The sequence below is a fragment of the Corvus hawaiiensis genome, chromosome 3 (genome assembly GCF_020740725.1).
Source record: "Corvus hawaiiensis isolate bCorHaw1 chromosome 3, bCorHaw1.pri.cur, whole genome shotgun sequence".
NCBI lineage: Eukaryota > Metazoa > Chordata > Aves > Passeriformes > Corvidae > Corvus > Corvus hawaiiensis.
Genome location: NC_063215.1, coordinates 120228010 through 120244917, shown reverse-complemented (window position 1 = coordinate 120244917; position 16908 = coordinate 120228010). Strand labels below are relative to the sequence as shown.

Below are 16908 nucleotides of genomic sequence, written 5' to 3'. Positions count from 1 at the left end.
AGCACAGGCTGCTCTGTCCAGAGTAGTTCCCACTCCCCGCACTTGCGCTCGTGGCTTCTGTCAGCGCGGGTATGTGGGAATGCCCCTCCCGTCCTTCCCATTCAGACACTGCAGCGTTTTAATTAACACTTAAATACGTAAGTGATAATAATCATGTGACGAAGGGAAGGCTCAAACTCAAGTTCTGTTCAGTTCCCCTAATGTTAATGTCCCTGAAGTTTCCATAATAAGGCGCCACGGGTGACTTGTATGCACACAAATTGCCCCTTTATACTGAAATTCCTGCAGGTGATATGTTCACACGCTATTTTGATTTCTTTTTTTCTTTCCTTTTTTAGGTGTTTGTTTCAGGATGGTAAGGCAATGCTGGGTTTACTAGCTATACTTCATGGTATAATATTTCCAGTGCTAAAAATACAGCGGCAGGTCTGTGGAGTGTAAATATATCCAGCCTGAACTTTGAGTGCTTGGTTGGATGGTTAAGTACTGTGAGTAGATTTAAAACGGTTTTATATTAAAATGGGTTTTTAAAAGCTTACTAACTAATGTGTTGCTTGTGTAGATTGTGGTTTGGATTACTCGTGATATAACAGCTACAAGAATGTGGTAACACCTTAATCTTTAGAAAGGTTAAATCTGAAACAAGGTGTTTCAGTTTAATTTTTCAAATGGCAACGTAGTACCTGTATTTAAGGAAGGCTAGTGTGGAAAAAATGTGCTGCGATTAAGCACTCTGTGGCTCATACCCTGAGCAAGTGACTCCAACAGCTCTGAATGTGCAGCAGGTGGCTTTGCATTCCACGGAAACCCATGAAACAAGAGGACACAATTAAAGTAAGAACACTGGTTTTGTCTCAAAATAGGGGCCCATGCTTAATATTAAATCAGAAAGCTTTTATGTATAGTTTATATATATTGTGAAATAGTGCCAAGTGGAAATGAATAGAGGACTGCAGTAGAGTTTGCCTTGAATTGAGTTATTCTGTCAGGAAGAAAGGGTAAGTCCAGGCTTGTTGTGCCTTATTTTGAGCTGACCTGGAGCCCCATGAACACACACCTCAGTGCCAGTCCTGAGCTGCTCTGCAGTACTGAGTAAAAGGTTTGTAGCTGCATTCCTGTGCCTTTGGCCAAATTAGTTTGGAGAAGCTGCTCATAATCACCTTGGAAAACACTCTTCATAGTTAGCACCATTTTTTCATTGGCTAAATCACCCCAAAACATGTTTTGTCTTTTGGAATGGGCTCATATAGACCTGAAGTTTGGCTCTTGCTCTTTGTGAATTTCATCACAAATGAGTTGCTGGGAAATCATAACTTTTTGGTATTGCAAAAATATGCTTGTTTTTTTTTTCCTAGTAATTAGATTATGACCTTTGCTGCTGTTTGTCAGTAGAAATGCAGTAGGTGGAGGTAGAATTTAAAGGGTGAAAGTCAGGTGGAAAGGACTTGAAAAGGAGCTGGAGGAAAGGAACTGGGAAGCTTGTACACATAGCAGACTTAGTGAGTTTATAAACTGTGGTGGCTGAAAGGTCAAATAAGCAGTGATAGGAGCTATGGAAAGGAATAAAGTAGGTAGAAGGGAATGGTGTGGGGTAAGCGGAGTCCTTTGTGATCGAAATCTTGTTCTTTTTGGGAAATGGGCTGTGCCTTTTGCAACTGCAGAGCTGCCGGGAACATCTGAGTGCCTGAAGATGAGTATCACCCATGGATTTTTATTTTTCAGGTGTAGCTCTTACAACTATGCAAATACAATTGGGGGGTTGAGTGTTCTGTTGGTGGTGTCTGTGCTGGCACTGATTGTCCTCTCTCATTTCCCAAATCAGTACACAGAACAGGAAGCCAAGAAATTAGGAGTGGTTGGCTGGGTTAAAAATACCAGCCAAGGAACTGTGACAGGCCAAGTTCAGGGCCCAGAAGAGAAAGTGAATAAAATGTAAGTATTTTTGTGGTCTTTTTTTTTTTTTTTTTCTTACTGTCATTAATTTGCAAAAGTGTTTTTAATACAAAGTGACAAGTAGATCCATGTTTCAGTAATGTAACAGTGTTTTCATTCAGTGTGGAGGTAAGGAGGTACATTCTTTAAGCTGTATAGTAGTCTTTAAGCTTTAGAAAATACTGTGGTTTTGTTTCTAAACCCACACAGTTTAATGTATTTCCTTAACGTCCCCATTTCTTGTGAAATGAAAAGAAAGCCTTTATTCATGTGATTAAAGATCTGTTTTTTAATTAATCAAAACTTCTCTTGTTTGAAAAAAATTGAAGAACTTCTTGAGATGCTTTCTCAGTCTGTGCTTAAAACAATTTAAAGGAAACTGTGTTTAAATATTAATTTTTTTCCCTGATTTAAAAAAAACCATAATACATAAATACACATTTTGACCAAGGCCTGCAGTCTCTGCCTTTGGAAATGAGTTTTGAAGTATTTTGGTGTCTTTTAATGAATGGGTGATAATTTTCATTATGAAATTGCCAGTTTCCAGCTTAAAGCTATCACTGAGGAAATGATGCCTGGAGAAAACACAAAGCCCCATTGAATTGCTTCCAACTATCATTTTTTTGCGAGGGTATACAGGGAGATTGTTGGGAACTTTAAAAAATCCTTCAGGGGTTTGTTCTCTCAACAAAGAATGAGTGAGGGCAGAACTTTCCTTTTCCAGATGGGAAATTAGCAGTGCATGTTCTGCCAACACTCTCCCATACAGGAATTGCTTCAATACTGAACTTGGATGAAGAAAAGTTGGATTTGTGCACAGAAAAGTGTTGCACTTTCTAGTCAAGAGTTTTAAATGATTTCCAGTCTTTTTCTTTGGGTTTGTGCTTAACATGAGGTTGCTTATCTTGGGCTGCAAAACATTTACAAAGCCAGAGGAATATCACGCTTTTTCTTATATCAAGTTTACACTTAGTTTCTCAAAGAATTTTGTTAATATCCTGATCTCTCTGTGTTTTGTGAATTTCTGTGTTGGTGCCATATTTTTATTTAACTTGGAACAGAAATTGACCTTGTGAGAAACCAGGATTTGTTTTCTATTTATTGTCCTGCTTTTTTGTTTAAAAATATGCATCCAGAGCAAATAAAAAGTTGCTTCTAGTTGCTGCTTCTGTATTTCATGTTGGAAATCAATGTGTTCCTCTGACGTGGGAATAATGCAGCAATGCTGAAGTCAAAGTGTGGTTTTTGAAGCATGGATTATTAAATTTGGGGTCCTGGAGTAAAATTCTGAAGTAGAAAGACTTTTCCTTGCTCCCTCTGTGCTCTCCAATATATGGAAAAGGTAATGAGTTTATTTTTGGCATTAACTTGGTAAAGCTGCCTGTGAAAAGTGAACTCTCGTGTCTGAGCTGCTCCTTTGAAAGACCCTTATTTCTCTCTGCTGGTACTAGTGAATAACAGATCAAAATGGTTTTGAGGTTCTGAAAGGTTTTCTCAGCATTTTTTGTAATGCTATAATTTCATAATACTCTGTTCTCAGATTTAAATGTTTTTTAAAATGCTATAGTTAAAAAACAAAACAGCAAAATGGGGCTTGCTTCTGCTGTGGAAAGTTAATACAAACCAAGAACCCTAAACGTAATTTGTACTCCAAATGTGATAAATCATCAGGAAGAAATTCCATCACCATCTGCTTGTGCAGGTTCTGGTTTGTGTTTTAGATTTTCAGGACTTAAAGACACTGTGATGACACTTGTTAAAAATTTGGAGCTCCTCCATGTTCAAGGAAACCAAACACTTTGCAGAGAAACAAGAGAGTCAATCAATAGTCAGATATTTCAAGAAAGGTTCCTGCTGATGTTTGTTCCCCTGCAGGAATCTTTCCAGAACAGTTTGTGCAGCGTCATTTAGAGCAATATTTTCACACTTGCTCCAGCTTTTAAATTAAACATGAAGCATGGACCAGCCTGATTTTTCACAGGTGCAGCACTCTTAAAAATCACATGGTGATGGTAATCAAATTTGATAGTTGTTTTGTTGGTTCTGGGTTTTTAATGTTAATGTATTTTAGGGGGAAGTAGTAAAGGTGTTTTGGTCTGTCCTAAACAATATTTATCAATTTATGATGCTAAATAGAATTGAGCACAGCACATGGCCTAAAAAGAGTAGGGATGCCATTGGAAAGTACAGAGGTTCTACAGGTAAATAGACAAAGCATTATAAGAGGGAGAAAGAGATGACTAAGGGATTGAGAGGATGATAAAGATAGGGGAAGTGTAAAAAATGTGGGAAAAAGCCCATGTGGCTCTCCAATGTTGCCAGAAGCACGGAGTGACTAACAAAGCCTGCCTTTGTTCTGGAGCAGGAATGCAGCAGACATCTAACCCAATGGTTTTCCAGCAGCTCCCCATTTTCTGCCCCTTTTTATTCTATTTTTGCATCACTAATTGTATTGTGAGGCACAGCCACAATGTACCCAGTGCAGGCTCAAGATCAAGAAGCAATGGCTTTATATTTTATTTTTTTGTGCAGGTTGCAAGGTAGAGTATAACTTAGGAGGAGCAAGAGGCCTAGCAGACATAAAATGTGATCATGATAAATTACTTTGAAAGAAGTAGTGCAAAATAGTTTGCTCTGGAGCAAACAGCTGAGCAGGGGCATCCTGGCTCTGCAGAAATCAGTGTTAAATTTTAAATAAGTGTGAACAACTGGGACCTGGGAAGTGCTGCATGTGCAGGAAGTTGTATCCGTGACTGGACCATTCATTTAGTGTTGAACATGGGTATGAATGTCTTTGGAAGTGCTGGGAGGCTGATTCCTTGACTGACATTCTGTGGTGCTAAAATCCTGGTCCCACTGAAAACTGGCAAAATGTACCAACCTCCCCAAGCCTCAGATTGCAGTGGGAATGTCACTGAGATGCAGGAAGCCCAAAGGATGGATGAGCACACTTGGATTTTGGATATTTTCCTTTCAAATTTGCCTTCAGTTTGGTTTTAATGAGAAAAACTTACGTAAGATCCCTGAGAACCTAAAATATTTTAAAGCCAATTTTGAAACTGGGAGACCTTGGAGAATGTTTTAGAGGGTGTTTTTAAGAAATCTGAAGAACATTTTACCTGCCAGCTTGCTTTAATATCCCTTGGCTTTTAACTCTAGATGGAGCTGTTAGTTCTGAAGATCCTAAATGATCCATGCTCTGTTTGCAGGGAATCTATTTTTAGTTTGTTATGGTAGAATCCATCTTTTTCCTCACTGTATTTTATGTTCCTGTTCCCTTTGCTGCTTCTGCTCCACACTGATCACACCTCTTATCTGTAGGAAAAAAAAGCTCATTTTCAGAGTGTTTTACCTGTCAAGTCACAAGAGAAGCAGAGCTGCACCATTTCTGTAACATAATAAGGTTTTATATAAAAGTGGAGGTGGTTTTTTGCCAGCCCAGGTATGAGCTGCTGATAAAAAAAAATGGGGTAGCGGAGTACAGTCCTTTGCTTTATTTATTTTTTTTTTTTCCCCAGGACAACTCACAGCACAGGGTTCATTATAGTGTCTTGTGCTGTTTTTTCCACTTTACCCATTAAATAATGTTGGAGCCTGCGTTGTCATGGTGGTTGTTGCCACAGCAACCTGCATTGACAGGCTGGAAGTTGCTTTCCTGGGAGAATTTTTTGAACTTTGATGACAAATTCCTTAGTTATCAATTAAAAAAGGAAGATAAGAGTCTTTGTAGAGTGCCAAATTCAGAACTTGCTCCAAAAATCCAAGGTTTCAAATCAGGCTGACCCTTGAAAATGTGAAATCTTAGGACATTTTTGAGACACAAGTGTGTAACAGCACAGTGAGTGTTCTTCCTGTCTCTGGAGAAAAGCAGGATTCTAAATATAGATGGCTTGTCTTGGAAATGGGTTTTAATTAGGAAATTAATGCTAATTTCATTTGAATGTTGTAATTTTTATTATCAATGTCAGTTAAGAAGAATTAATATTAATTAAGATTTAACTGGCACAAGACTTAAATTACTTTAGTGTATAAATGCATAGAAAAGTCCAGATTTTTGCTATGTAGAAGAGGAAAAGGAAACTCTGTATTAGTTAATATCATATTTGTCATTGTTTCAGTAATGAGGTGTACCCAAGGCTCATGTCTGTACCAACTGGCATTGAATAAATATTTTTTCTCTATAATTTCTAATTGTTTGGAGAGAATAGCCCTTAAATAGAACTAAATGCTACTAAAAAATGCCTGTGGAAAAAATTCTAGATTTTAATACCCAATGGATAGGTAGTTATAAAATGAACAGATTTTAGTCAATGTTTTGAGATTTTTCTCCATTTAAAAAAGATTTTTAAAAGTTTTTTGCTCAAACTGGAAGTGTTGTTTAGGAGAAGAATCCTTAACATTGATTTGCACATGATCTTGTCAGTGGGGCAGAGATGTGCCACAGTAGTATGGCTGAAATATTCCTGGGATGTGCTGTTGCTGGGAAGCTGACAGTGACAGATTTTGGAGAAAAGGGCAGAGGGAAATGAAAATCACATTCTTTAATATTTTTTTTAACTTTGTTAAAATGCAAACCAGTGAAAGGTGTTAGATTTGTTCTCATTTATGATGGCAACGAAGAACAGTTTTTACATTAATCACTGCTGAAGGTGATTTGCAGTGTTTCAGTGAATCAATAGCAGATGATGGGAATTTTATAATTCAGTGTGGCTCCAAATATAACAAGATTAGATTTTTGAGGTTTGATTATATTTTTTGTTTAAAGGTAAGACTATACCTTTCCAGTACATGTATACTGGAAAACTGAATTAAGCGATAATCTTTGAGTAATAAAATGGTAAATGTGATTCTCTTTTCATACTGAATGTTAGAGGTATTAATTTCTTCTCTATAATTGTTTATTGCTTAAAATTGACAATCTAAATTGTGATATTGTAGTTATTGGTCGTGTAAATGAAATTTACTGAACTGTTACTGATGATGGCCTGGGAAAAATGGGAGTAAATTTTGTTCTTTGGGTTTTTTAGCCATGTAAAATTAGACAAATGAACGAATCAGTTTGTTGTAGCAACTGTACTTTGCTTAAAAGCCAAGGAATGGGTCAGAACGTGGAGTTTTTGGTGACTGAGAATAATGTGAGTGAGCTGTTTAGCTGAAAGAGAGCTGTGCATGGTTCCAGCACAAAACCAGAGGCCCAGTGGCTCATCTTGTGCAGTGTCCCAAGGGAATTCCCCTGTCCTTTGTCCCTCTGGGGCCCAGGAAAAGGCACTTTTCCCTGTATGCCCACAGGGGCTGAGGGAAGAGGCGTCCCTGTGCCCTGAAGGTCACCCAACCCACCAGTGACAGCCAGAAATAGCTGTGGCCTCCTGGCACGGCTCCTCTGCTTTCCACTGTGCTGGATGTGCCTGTTCCCTGCAATGCCTTAAACCACAAAAGCTTTTAGCTGTGCTTAGGTCTTTCTGGATATAGAATAATGCAAAAAATGTTTTCCACACCCCTGTTTCTTCTGCTGGAGTATAAAAATAGCTGCCTTGCATGACCTTGTAGATCTTTTTTTTAATAGTAGCTCTGTGCAATTGGAATTCTTTATCAAGTATCTGCTTCCATTTCTTATCACTGAAGTGTTTTTGTTTATAAAGCATTTACCAGATTATAGTCCTTGAAACAGGTTTGAGTTTCTGGGATTTTGGCTCTGGAGTAAGCAGTGTTAGTGTATGTAGTGTCTTGGAAAACTGTTTGTGATGTTGGGTGAGATGCTTTACTTTTTTCTTGTCTCTTGGTGGATGTTGCATTAATGCTCTCAAGTCCTTTAGCAGTGTTAGTAACAAAGGCTGAGTTTGCTATGGAATTCCAGATTTTTATTGGCTTCACTGCTGGGTATCTGTGGGAACACTCAATTCCAACATCCCTGCTGCACAGTTAGGAAGGGTTGCAAGGTTGTGTTGGATTGTACTGTAAACACAGGCAAGTTGAGCTGTTTGAACATTCAATTTAGGCATTTTATTGCGTAATTAGGAGTCATGTGCCTTTCTTCCACACTGGGAAGTCAAACTTGTTTTGACTCTAAATTAATCTTAACTGAACCACAATACCTATGTTCTATGAAGGAATGGTTGAGCATTGGGGAAGACTGATTTCAAAATAGAATTTCCAATGTAATGCATGATTTCTACTGGGAGCTTTTTGTTCATTTGAGTATTTATGCATTCTTTAATGCTGGTATTATTTGGGCCACATGTAATGCTTTGATATTTCTAAAGTGAAGGTGTTCTGTTATTGCTGATGCAGTCAGATGTAGTGCAGTTCAAAGCCATTAATTTGGCTTTTTGTGCTGAATAAAGTGTTTTACATGTCCTTAGTGCTCCATCACAACACTTAGAGAGACACTATTGAGTAAAATTCAGCTTAAACTAGGATTTTTATATGGCTGTTATTGAGGTTATCAGGGTGGGTAACTGTGCACACAGTCAAAAATAGACCTTTGGCAACAAACTGGTAATTGTCAATAAAAGCATGTATTAAGTGTAGGCTTCCTCAAAACCTATTCTGGATGTGATAGTTCAAACAAGTTCTGAAAATACAAACCAACTCATGTGACTCTCCAAGAACAACTTCTGAACTGCAACTTTTTTGCTTTCCTTTTGGTGTGCTGATATTTGAAAATTACTGAGCAGGGAACAGGCCTGTTATGACCATTTTTCTGTCTTAGGCGGGATGAAGAGTTGAAGTGGAGATTTGTTTGTAATCCATAGGAGAAAGCAACATTAAACTAATATTAGAGTTGCTAATGTGAGGGTGAGAAGATCTGAGGATGCTTCTACTGTCCCCAAAAGGGGTGTCACAACTGGGCAGACATTTAGGTGAAGCTGCTCCTGGTGGGAAATTAGGAGGGAATGTTTTTTCCAGGTGTTTTACATCACATGTGTGTACAGCAGGAGCTCTCCCACAGGAATACCAAGGTGTATCCCAAATGGACAGTGTTTGGCAGACTTAACTGGGAGCCCTGTGCTGAGTGGGTGGATTTAGATGTGAATTTACTGGTGTAATTATGAACAAATCATGGATCTTGCTGCTACTGATGTTATCAATGTTGTGGTGGTGAAAAGCCTCTTTTCTGGGATTTCAGTCCTTCCTTAGCCAGGTGAATCTAGGACTGGAAGCAAAATCTCTATTCCTTATGCCATGTTAACCAGAAAGGGAGAGGAAGCTACTTCCAGCTTTTATGGGGAAGGAGCTCTGAAGCCTATTGATGTTGCTGTTTTGTTTTATTCCCTAAATTACTGTAGTTCTGGTTTGGTTCATTGGCAAGCTGTGTTTAGTTTATTTACCATATTTTTATCAAAAAGGAGTATGTTTCACACTTCTGTACATGAGATACACCACTTGCCAACAGCAGAAAAATCAAAGTTACTTCAGATGCTAACTTCAGAGGTTAACTTCATCACGTAACTCAATTTTGCTTTCTTTTTCCCCAGCCCCTCCCTCCTCTCCCTGGTATGTCTCTCCAGGGAAATACGATGTTTATTTGCTTAAGGTGGTGCCCTGAGATGTTTCCCTTGAGCTGTGCTAGATGTCACCAGCTATTGTGCAGAGTTAATATTACTTTTGGTATCTTTATCTTTATGTGGCTCTTCTGAAGGGGAATCCTGAAGTCTCTCTAGAGAGAATCACTTGGAGAAGTCCCTGGGTTTGGTCTGCCAGTCTTTTGCTCTCCAGCTGATTTACTGTAGTCACTCTGTGACTGGATTAGAAGCTTTCTTTTCAAAGCTGGTTTTCTTGGAGATGTTTTTTCCATAGCTGGGGTGAAACAGCTGGCTGGGCTCATCTATAATGAATGTTCTGCTTGTGTACCTTCAATGCTTTCCGCTGGTGTTCACATTTGTGCTCTGCTCTTGTGATGCTCTGGGCTCTTCCTGCTGCCAAAGGAACAAAGAAAATCAGTCTGGAAAGTGTTCAGAACTTCATGGGGCGGGGAAAGGCAGAGTTTTTAACTTAAGAACAAAAATCCAACAGGCATTAAATTTAATTAATGCTCAATTTAAAATTGGGCAGCTGACACTCAGTTTGGGCAAAGTTTGCTTGAACTCCGCTTGAACTCCCAATGGACATTCTGGTGGGAGAGGATCCTGGGCAAGGAGTTTTCCTTTCCTTTTTGACTCTCTAGAACTGTAGAATTTTAATATTCTACAAAACAAACCATCTGGAGCAACCCCCCAGTCTATTCCAGTTTGCAAATCCCACAGTGATTGTATAATGACGTTTCATTCACTATATTTCTGGATCTGAACAAGTCTGGTGTATCATGTAGGAGCTCACTTGGAATCCTGTTACACTCTATAAATGCTGATCCTGAGCCTCTGTCTCTGCTCACTGTATAATAAAAACCCTTCCTTGAAATTAGATTTTAAGGTCTGTGCTAGAAACTTTTCAGGCAGCACAGCTCTACCTCCCTGTAGGTCTGGATAGGGTTAAAATAATCTTTAATTTTAGATGGCTGGTGGTTTGCAGGGGAGGTTTTCAAGAGTTTAGGAAAAGGTGAAGGTCTGGGTGGGTATTTTAGGAGGGGTGGAGAAAAGCAGCTGCCTGCTGCCCGTGTGAGATCTCCCTGACCTGCCCTGCTCTTCCAGGCTATGGATCCAGGAGCTAGACCCTGGAAACTGAAGTCTTCTTTGGCTGATAAGGAGCTGCAGGGCTCCACTTTGTTGGAATGAATACTCCCAGCAAACTGCAAATTCAGTTCCTTTTGGAGATGAATCTGTTCAACCTCCAGCAAATCAGTTTTCCAAGGAGTAACACCTGTAACCTACCCATGGTTGGGAGTGCGTACACAGATGGAATTGTGCTGCTGCAGATTTCTATTGCCTGAGCTGCTCCCTGCTTGGCTGGAAAGCTGCTTGAGCAGTGTCACTCCACCTCAGCAATGGGAAAACACCTTTGCTGTTCATCACAAACATCACTCCTTGTGTCTGTGTATTTTAAAAAGCCCTGGCTGGGATGTGGTCAAGATCTAATGGATTTCTGCGTTTTCCAGGTTTGTCTTGTCCAGCTCACTCAACACATGAGCAGTTTTGTGTCAAGTTCAGCTGTCAGGACCTGCTGTTACCCAGCCTGGGGACATTGATGCTCTTACTGCAGTCTGTGATGTCCTAAATCATCAGCAGTGCAGTGCAACTTCCAAAACCAGAGTTCATAATTGCTTTTTGCCATTGTAGTGGAGCTGAAATTGAGAGCTGTGAAGGGAGTACCTAAATTTGGAATGAGGGCATAGGCAAAATTTGGTAAACACTTGTTTTTTAAATTCCTAGTTCAAATGTGAATTAAAATTGGAGATAATTTTGGTGAGTGTTACACACAGATTATTCCCTTGCTGCACATGGAGGAACTGGGTCACAGAGCAGAATCAGTACAGTCTCTTATGGCAAATTTGTGATGGAGCTTAGAGGGAGTTGTGGGTGTGTTGATATTTGGTCCTATGCTAATCCTTTGAACAGAGTTTCTCCCTGTAAATTGCTGGGGCTCTGTGCATTGGTTAACTAATGTCAGTGAAGCACTGCCCAGAATTTCAGGGTGTATTATGCTCTTATCTAGTTTCCAGTAACTGCTTTTGGACTGCTTCAAGCCCTACAGCTGCATTATTGTATCAGCTGATTCCTCTGGCCCAGCTGGAGCTGTTGCTTTCTGCCAGGTCCAGAAGAAATCCATCTTTCTAATTGCAAAATGTTCAAGAGTACAAAGAAAAAAAAACCTGATAGGCTGGAGTCAGTCAGGACCTCATTCTGCTTTATCAACATGAAATTCCTGCTACCAAAAAACAGATAGTAAAACTAAGGACTAGAGCCAGAGAATGAGAATGTGCTGTAGGTTTCCATTTGTAAATTAGTACTGAGAGGAGCTGATTGGCTCAATTGCTCAGAAATTCAGAAATGCTGACTCTGGATTCAAGTTGTTCCCTGTTCCTTTCACCACTCTATTCTTTGCTCTTCTGGTCCTGTAGTTCAAAACTGTTCAACTTTCCTTGTTAGTAGCTATAAAATACAAGCATGCCCTTTGTACTTCTCACACACCAGAAGTGAAGCAATTGTTATGTATGCCAGCTGTTTTGTTGTTGTTGTTAAATGCTAGCATTAATAATAATTAATTGGATAATTACATAGAAATTTTTGTTCTGGCTCATGTCCATATGGATAGTATGGGCAGAAAATGCACTGTGGAGTGGAACATATGAGCAATTAATTGTTTGTGAGTACTTGTAAACAAGGTCAGCTCAGCAGGCATCCAGGAAATCTCTTCTGAAATGTGATGCTGTCTTCATTATCCTTTTAGAGGGGCTTGGTGTAGGACCAGAACAGCAGCAGGATTTCTCTCCCATGCTCTCTGACTTACAGCAGATTTTGGAGGGCTCATAGATCCAGAGATGAACATTCAAAAAACCCCAGACCTGCAGTATTTTATTAGAGCTATGTATTATTCTCATCTTTGAAAGCTGCTCTTTTGCCTGAGTTTAGTCACAGTTATTCAGGCTAACAAAAATTTATTCAACTTGGTGTCTGGTTTAGTATTTTAGCTAATATCAAATGGGATGTTTCTGGTTGGGAATAATAGGAGCATGTGGAAGGCTGACAACCTCAGTATTTACTGAGTTGCATGTTCTGAGAAATGCTAAGTATTTTGCTTGGTGTTGTTTAATAGAGTTAAAAATCATCTTGAGTTTTGTAGTTGTCAGACATGCAAGCCATGCCTGCTGGAGACCTGGGAGTTTGAAGCCAGGACTGAAGCACATGGGGCTTAGGCATGAAGCAGTGTGGTGGTGGGGGGGGTGCCTGGGAGTTAAAATGTCCCCTGGCCATGTGGGATTGATGTGGGAGGGGATGCTGAAACTCTGGGATGGTGCTGGGACCTGTGCTAAAAATCCTTCCTGCTGGAGGCTTGCCCAATGCCTTTGCCCTAAGGAAACCACTCTGTATTATTAGCTCTCCTCTTCCTAATTATCCACCCAAATGGAGATAAAAAAAATGAACTTAATGGCTTTAGCTGGAGTCCTGCATGGAAATTTGTCTTCTCCCAAGGGGATCAAGTCACTGGGAATGTGACTCGTATAGAAAGGCCTAAAAGAGGTCTGTGTTACCATGGGGTTAGAAAATAGTACTTCCTGAAATGCTCTAAGTGTTTTTCCAGCTGATGTGGCTTTCCAGAGGGATGACCTTCACCTTGAGATGGATGGCTGAGTGCAGAGCCCAGGTGCCTTCAGTGGAATTGTGCCTGTGCATATCTCCCTGGATTGTTATGGGAAACACCTCCCTTGCTCCTCTGGCCTGTTTAAATCAGAGAGTGTGCTTTGAGATGTGGGGGACTGGACAGAAATAGAATATTTGTTGTTCTGGGCCAGGTGATCTGTGCTGCCTATCCCAGTGTTTCCAGTGAATAGCAGGAATGGATGTGCCAGAGCACTGAAGGCAGGGACTGTGCAGCCCCTTGGGTTATGTGGGGCGGTGTCCAGGGCAGACAGGTGTTTGTTTGCATGGTGGTTTTCCTGGCAGGCAGCTGCTTATTGTGGCTGTTGTTAGAGAGAACCTCAGAGGACAAAGTGGGAAAGGACAGAGTCTGTAGTCCTGTCAATAAAGTGTTGATGTCAATGAAGTTAAACCTGGTATGTAGCAAGTGTTAATTTTAAACAGCTGTCTTTAGGTAGGAATAAGTTCTCTCATCCACACTCTCAAAATACAGAATGGGCACGTTGAGCTGGTCACAAGATTGGGTAAATCCTCCAGTGGAGGTTGGTGATGAAAGGGACACAGAGGTGCCACAGGCTGTGGGTGGAACACACAGTCCATTTCCAGGGAGTGTTGATGCTGCTTGTTTGGAGCTCTGTGGTTGGTAACCCTGTTCTCAGCCTGCTTCCCTGCTCTTAGAGTGGATCAGCAGGGGAATGTGCCAGTGGCTTTTGGAATCCATCTCAAGGTCACATCTAAATACAGGAGAACAAAAGGGAAGGGCTGTCCTACATTCCCCCCCCACCCCTGTCTAGGCAAGAGCAGAGTATTCTCTGTATGGCTTTTATACAATGATCCTGGGATTTGCTGAAGAGGTAGGAAAAAGGTGAAGTACTCTAAATGCTGGCTTAAAAGAAAACATTAGTTCTGGTTCTGTAACCAGCTCAAAAAGCAGAGAGTAAGATGGGCTGGACAACCAGGTACTTCTATTTTTGTTGGAGATTCTGTCCCTCTGCAAGAGAGGGAAGAACAGCTGTTTTGAGGCCAGCAGACACTGAAATCCAGGAGCACTTTTGTCCTGGCTCTGTTCCAGCTTGACAGGAAGCAAGATCCTCTGGTGGCAATTTAAGTTGAAGTTTTGGTTATTTTATACTGCTGTAGTGTAGCAGAGTGACTGGATGACAAAGAAATTCTGCCTTGATATTTAATCTGTCTAGTGATAAATAAAAAATAAAGAAGGCCTCAGGAAGGGGTTTTTCAAAGCATATGGGTCTTGATGAAAAGGTATATTTTTTTAAGAAAAGTTAAACACCTTTCTCCAAAAAGAATTTAATTTTTAACCTAAGAAATTATGCCAAGAGGGCTGTTGTTCTAGCAAATAACTTCTGGTGTATTTTAGATGCTGAATAAAAAAAGTCTAGAAAGGGAGGTTAGTTTTAGCTAATTATAGAGAATGTGGTTTTTAAATCTGTTTTCAGGCACACTGATATTTAATTCACTAATGACTCAGTGATAGCATCTTGATTGACTGCATTGCTAATTAAACGTTTGTGACAATACTTGATGTTTTTTTTCCTCAAGGCCCCAGTGCTTGGTACAGGACTACTGTATAGGAATTGAAATTCTGTTTTAAATAAAGGTTTGTAGCCACCCATATTGCACTGTTGAGATAATGCCAAAACCCAAAGGCAGGCAAACATCTGAATTTTGGTTTAATGATCTCAGATTTCAACTGGTCTCATGACTTTTTGGCAGTTGATTAATAAATCTGAGCATGAAGGATTATCACTAATCCTTAGTGAAAAGGAGATAGTAAGAGTATTATGAATAACTTCCAGCTATTTCTTACTCTGTTCAGGTTCCTTGCACACTTTGCTGCTCTGGTGTCTAGTTCTCCTAATTTAAAAATAGTAAATATAAAGAAATCCATTATGTTCAAGTAAGGCCATGACATATTTAAGTCTTATTTTTTTTATCAGAGCCAGTGTGATACTCATGACAAATGAGGAAAAGCAGATCCTGAATCAGTGATGGATCATTCCCTGCAGTCTGTCTCTGGACTGTGGAGGTTTTGTATCTTAGCAGGTAGGGATGTAAAAGGTAGTTCAGACACTCAAGGAAAACAAAACAAGCATTTTGTTCCAAACCCATGTAACTTTCCCTTGTTTTCAGTGTGTTTCTGCAGTAGTTACTTGGGGGTGGTCACAGAGCTGTATTGGGCATTTCTCCAGTTAATTTTGTTGTTTGGTTTCAAGCCCAAAACAAAAAATGGACAACATTTGGATTTTTTTTCCTTGGGTTCTGCCTGTTTGCAGTTTCTGAAAATCCTTAGATTGAGAAACAGAACTGGATGCATTTGAGTTTGGCAGGGTCTTGGGGATTGAGCCAATTCTCCTTAGCTTTCACTTTAGAACTCTGTAGGCTTTAAGTGGTGCCAAGGAGCCATTTTCTGGGTGACTTGGTGTGTACAGTGCCATTACTGTCAGGAAAGTTTGGTTCAGAGTGGTGCTCACTCCTGTGCCCTTGCAAGAATGGCCCTGGGAGCAGCCCTTGTTTCATTTTTCCAGCTGTATTTGCCATTTCTAGAGCTTATCCCAAAGTCATGGCTCACTTCTGACTCATTGTGCAGAGGTTCCCTGGAGTCCTGAGTTTTCCTGAGTCAAAACAACCCTTGGGCTGTATCTACAACAGCACAAACTGTCAGTTGTGTAATGATTAACACACTGGGTCAATGGCAAGCTGAGGAATTGTATTTACTTTAAAAAAAAAATTAATTTTGGCATTCACCATCACTCAGGGCAATAGGGTATCAGGACACAATGAATCACTGGGTTTCAGACAGATGTTCTAATATTGTTATGGAAAGTGAGTTGGGAATGAGTCAGGAATTGTTTGGATGCTCTTCTCTCAGCTTTTAAGATACTACTTTTTAGACATTGCTTTTGTGAAATTACTACAGGCAGGAATGTGAAAACTGGGCTGAAACAGCCAGGAAAATTTGGTGACGTCTAAAGTCTGTGCCAGTACCACCAATACTGGGAAGAGTAAAAAGGTGACAAACTCTTGAGATTACTTTGAAATGTATTCCTTTGAAAGGAATGGAAACATCTTTGCCCAAACATATTTAATAAGCTAAATTCTGGGATAATGATGCTGGTACAAGGGGTCAATCTTCAGTGGAATGACTTTGAAAAGCCTTTAGAAAAGACTTTGTCTTTTCTACAACATATAAACTTTCTTTCCCTATTCATTATGTTAAAGAACACAGTTGATTAGAGATTATTTACACCTCTCCTCATCAGTCTCTGGGCCTACAACACAGGAATGGGAGTATCCAAGATCTTTTGGTTACAATTCTAAAATTAAAGCATGCAAGAATGGCCCTGGGATTGACCCTCTTCCTTTGTCTCTAGCTCTTCTACTTCACCTTATCCAGAACTGGAATAGGCTTCTCATTGACCAGCTGTCTGGCCTGTGTTCCTCTTCCCTGTCCTTCCTGCCATGTTTTATTTCTGATATTTTCTTATTTGCTGTTCTAATTCACTGCTGACATCTCATTTCTCCTCTGCTGGAAGCTGCATTTCCTCAGTCACTGGTATAATGTTTTTGGCTCTGTAGCTATTTAAAAAAAAAAAATAATTATTTAAGGTGCTTGTATTTGGAGGATTTGATTCTCTTGTCATTTAAAAAAATATTTTAAATTAATCCTTGTTGATCTGTAGAATAGGCTTTGTAGTTCAGTGTTTTTACACTAGATGTCAATCTA

At 39.8% G+C, this 16908-nt stretch overlaps 1 protein-coding gene across 1 annotated transcript in view; it reads left to right on the top strand.

Annotated features, from left to right (window-relative positions):
• The window catches only part of ACYP2 (acylphosphatase 2), a 33199-nt gene that overhangs the window by 370 nt on the left and 15921 nt on the right, over positions 1 to 16908 (top strand). Inside the window, exons 2-3 of the mRNA XM_048298795.1 lie at positions 339 to 355; positions 1823 to 1932. Coding sequence (XP_048154752.1) covers positions 339 to 355; positions 1823 to 1932 — 127 coding nt within the window. The remainder of the gene's footprint in view (positions 1 to 338; positions 356 to 1822; positions 1933 to 16908) is intronic.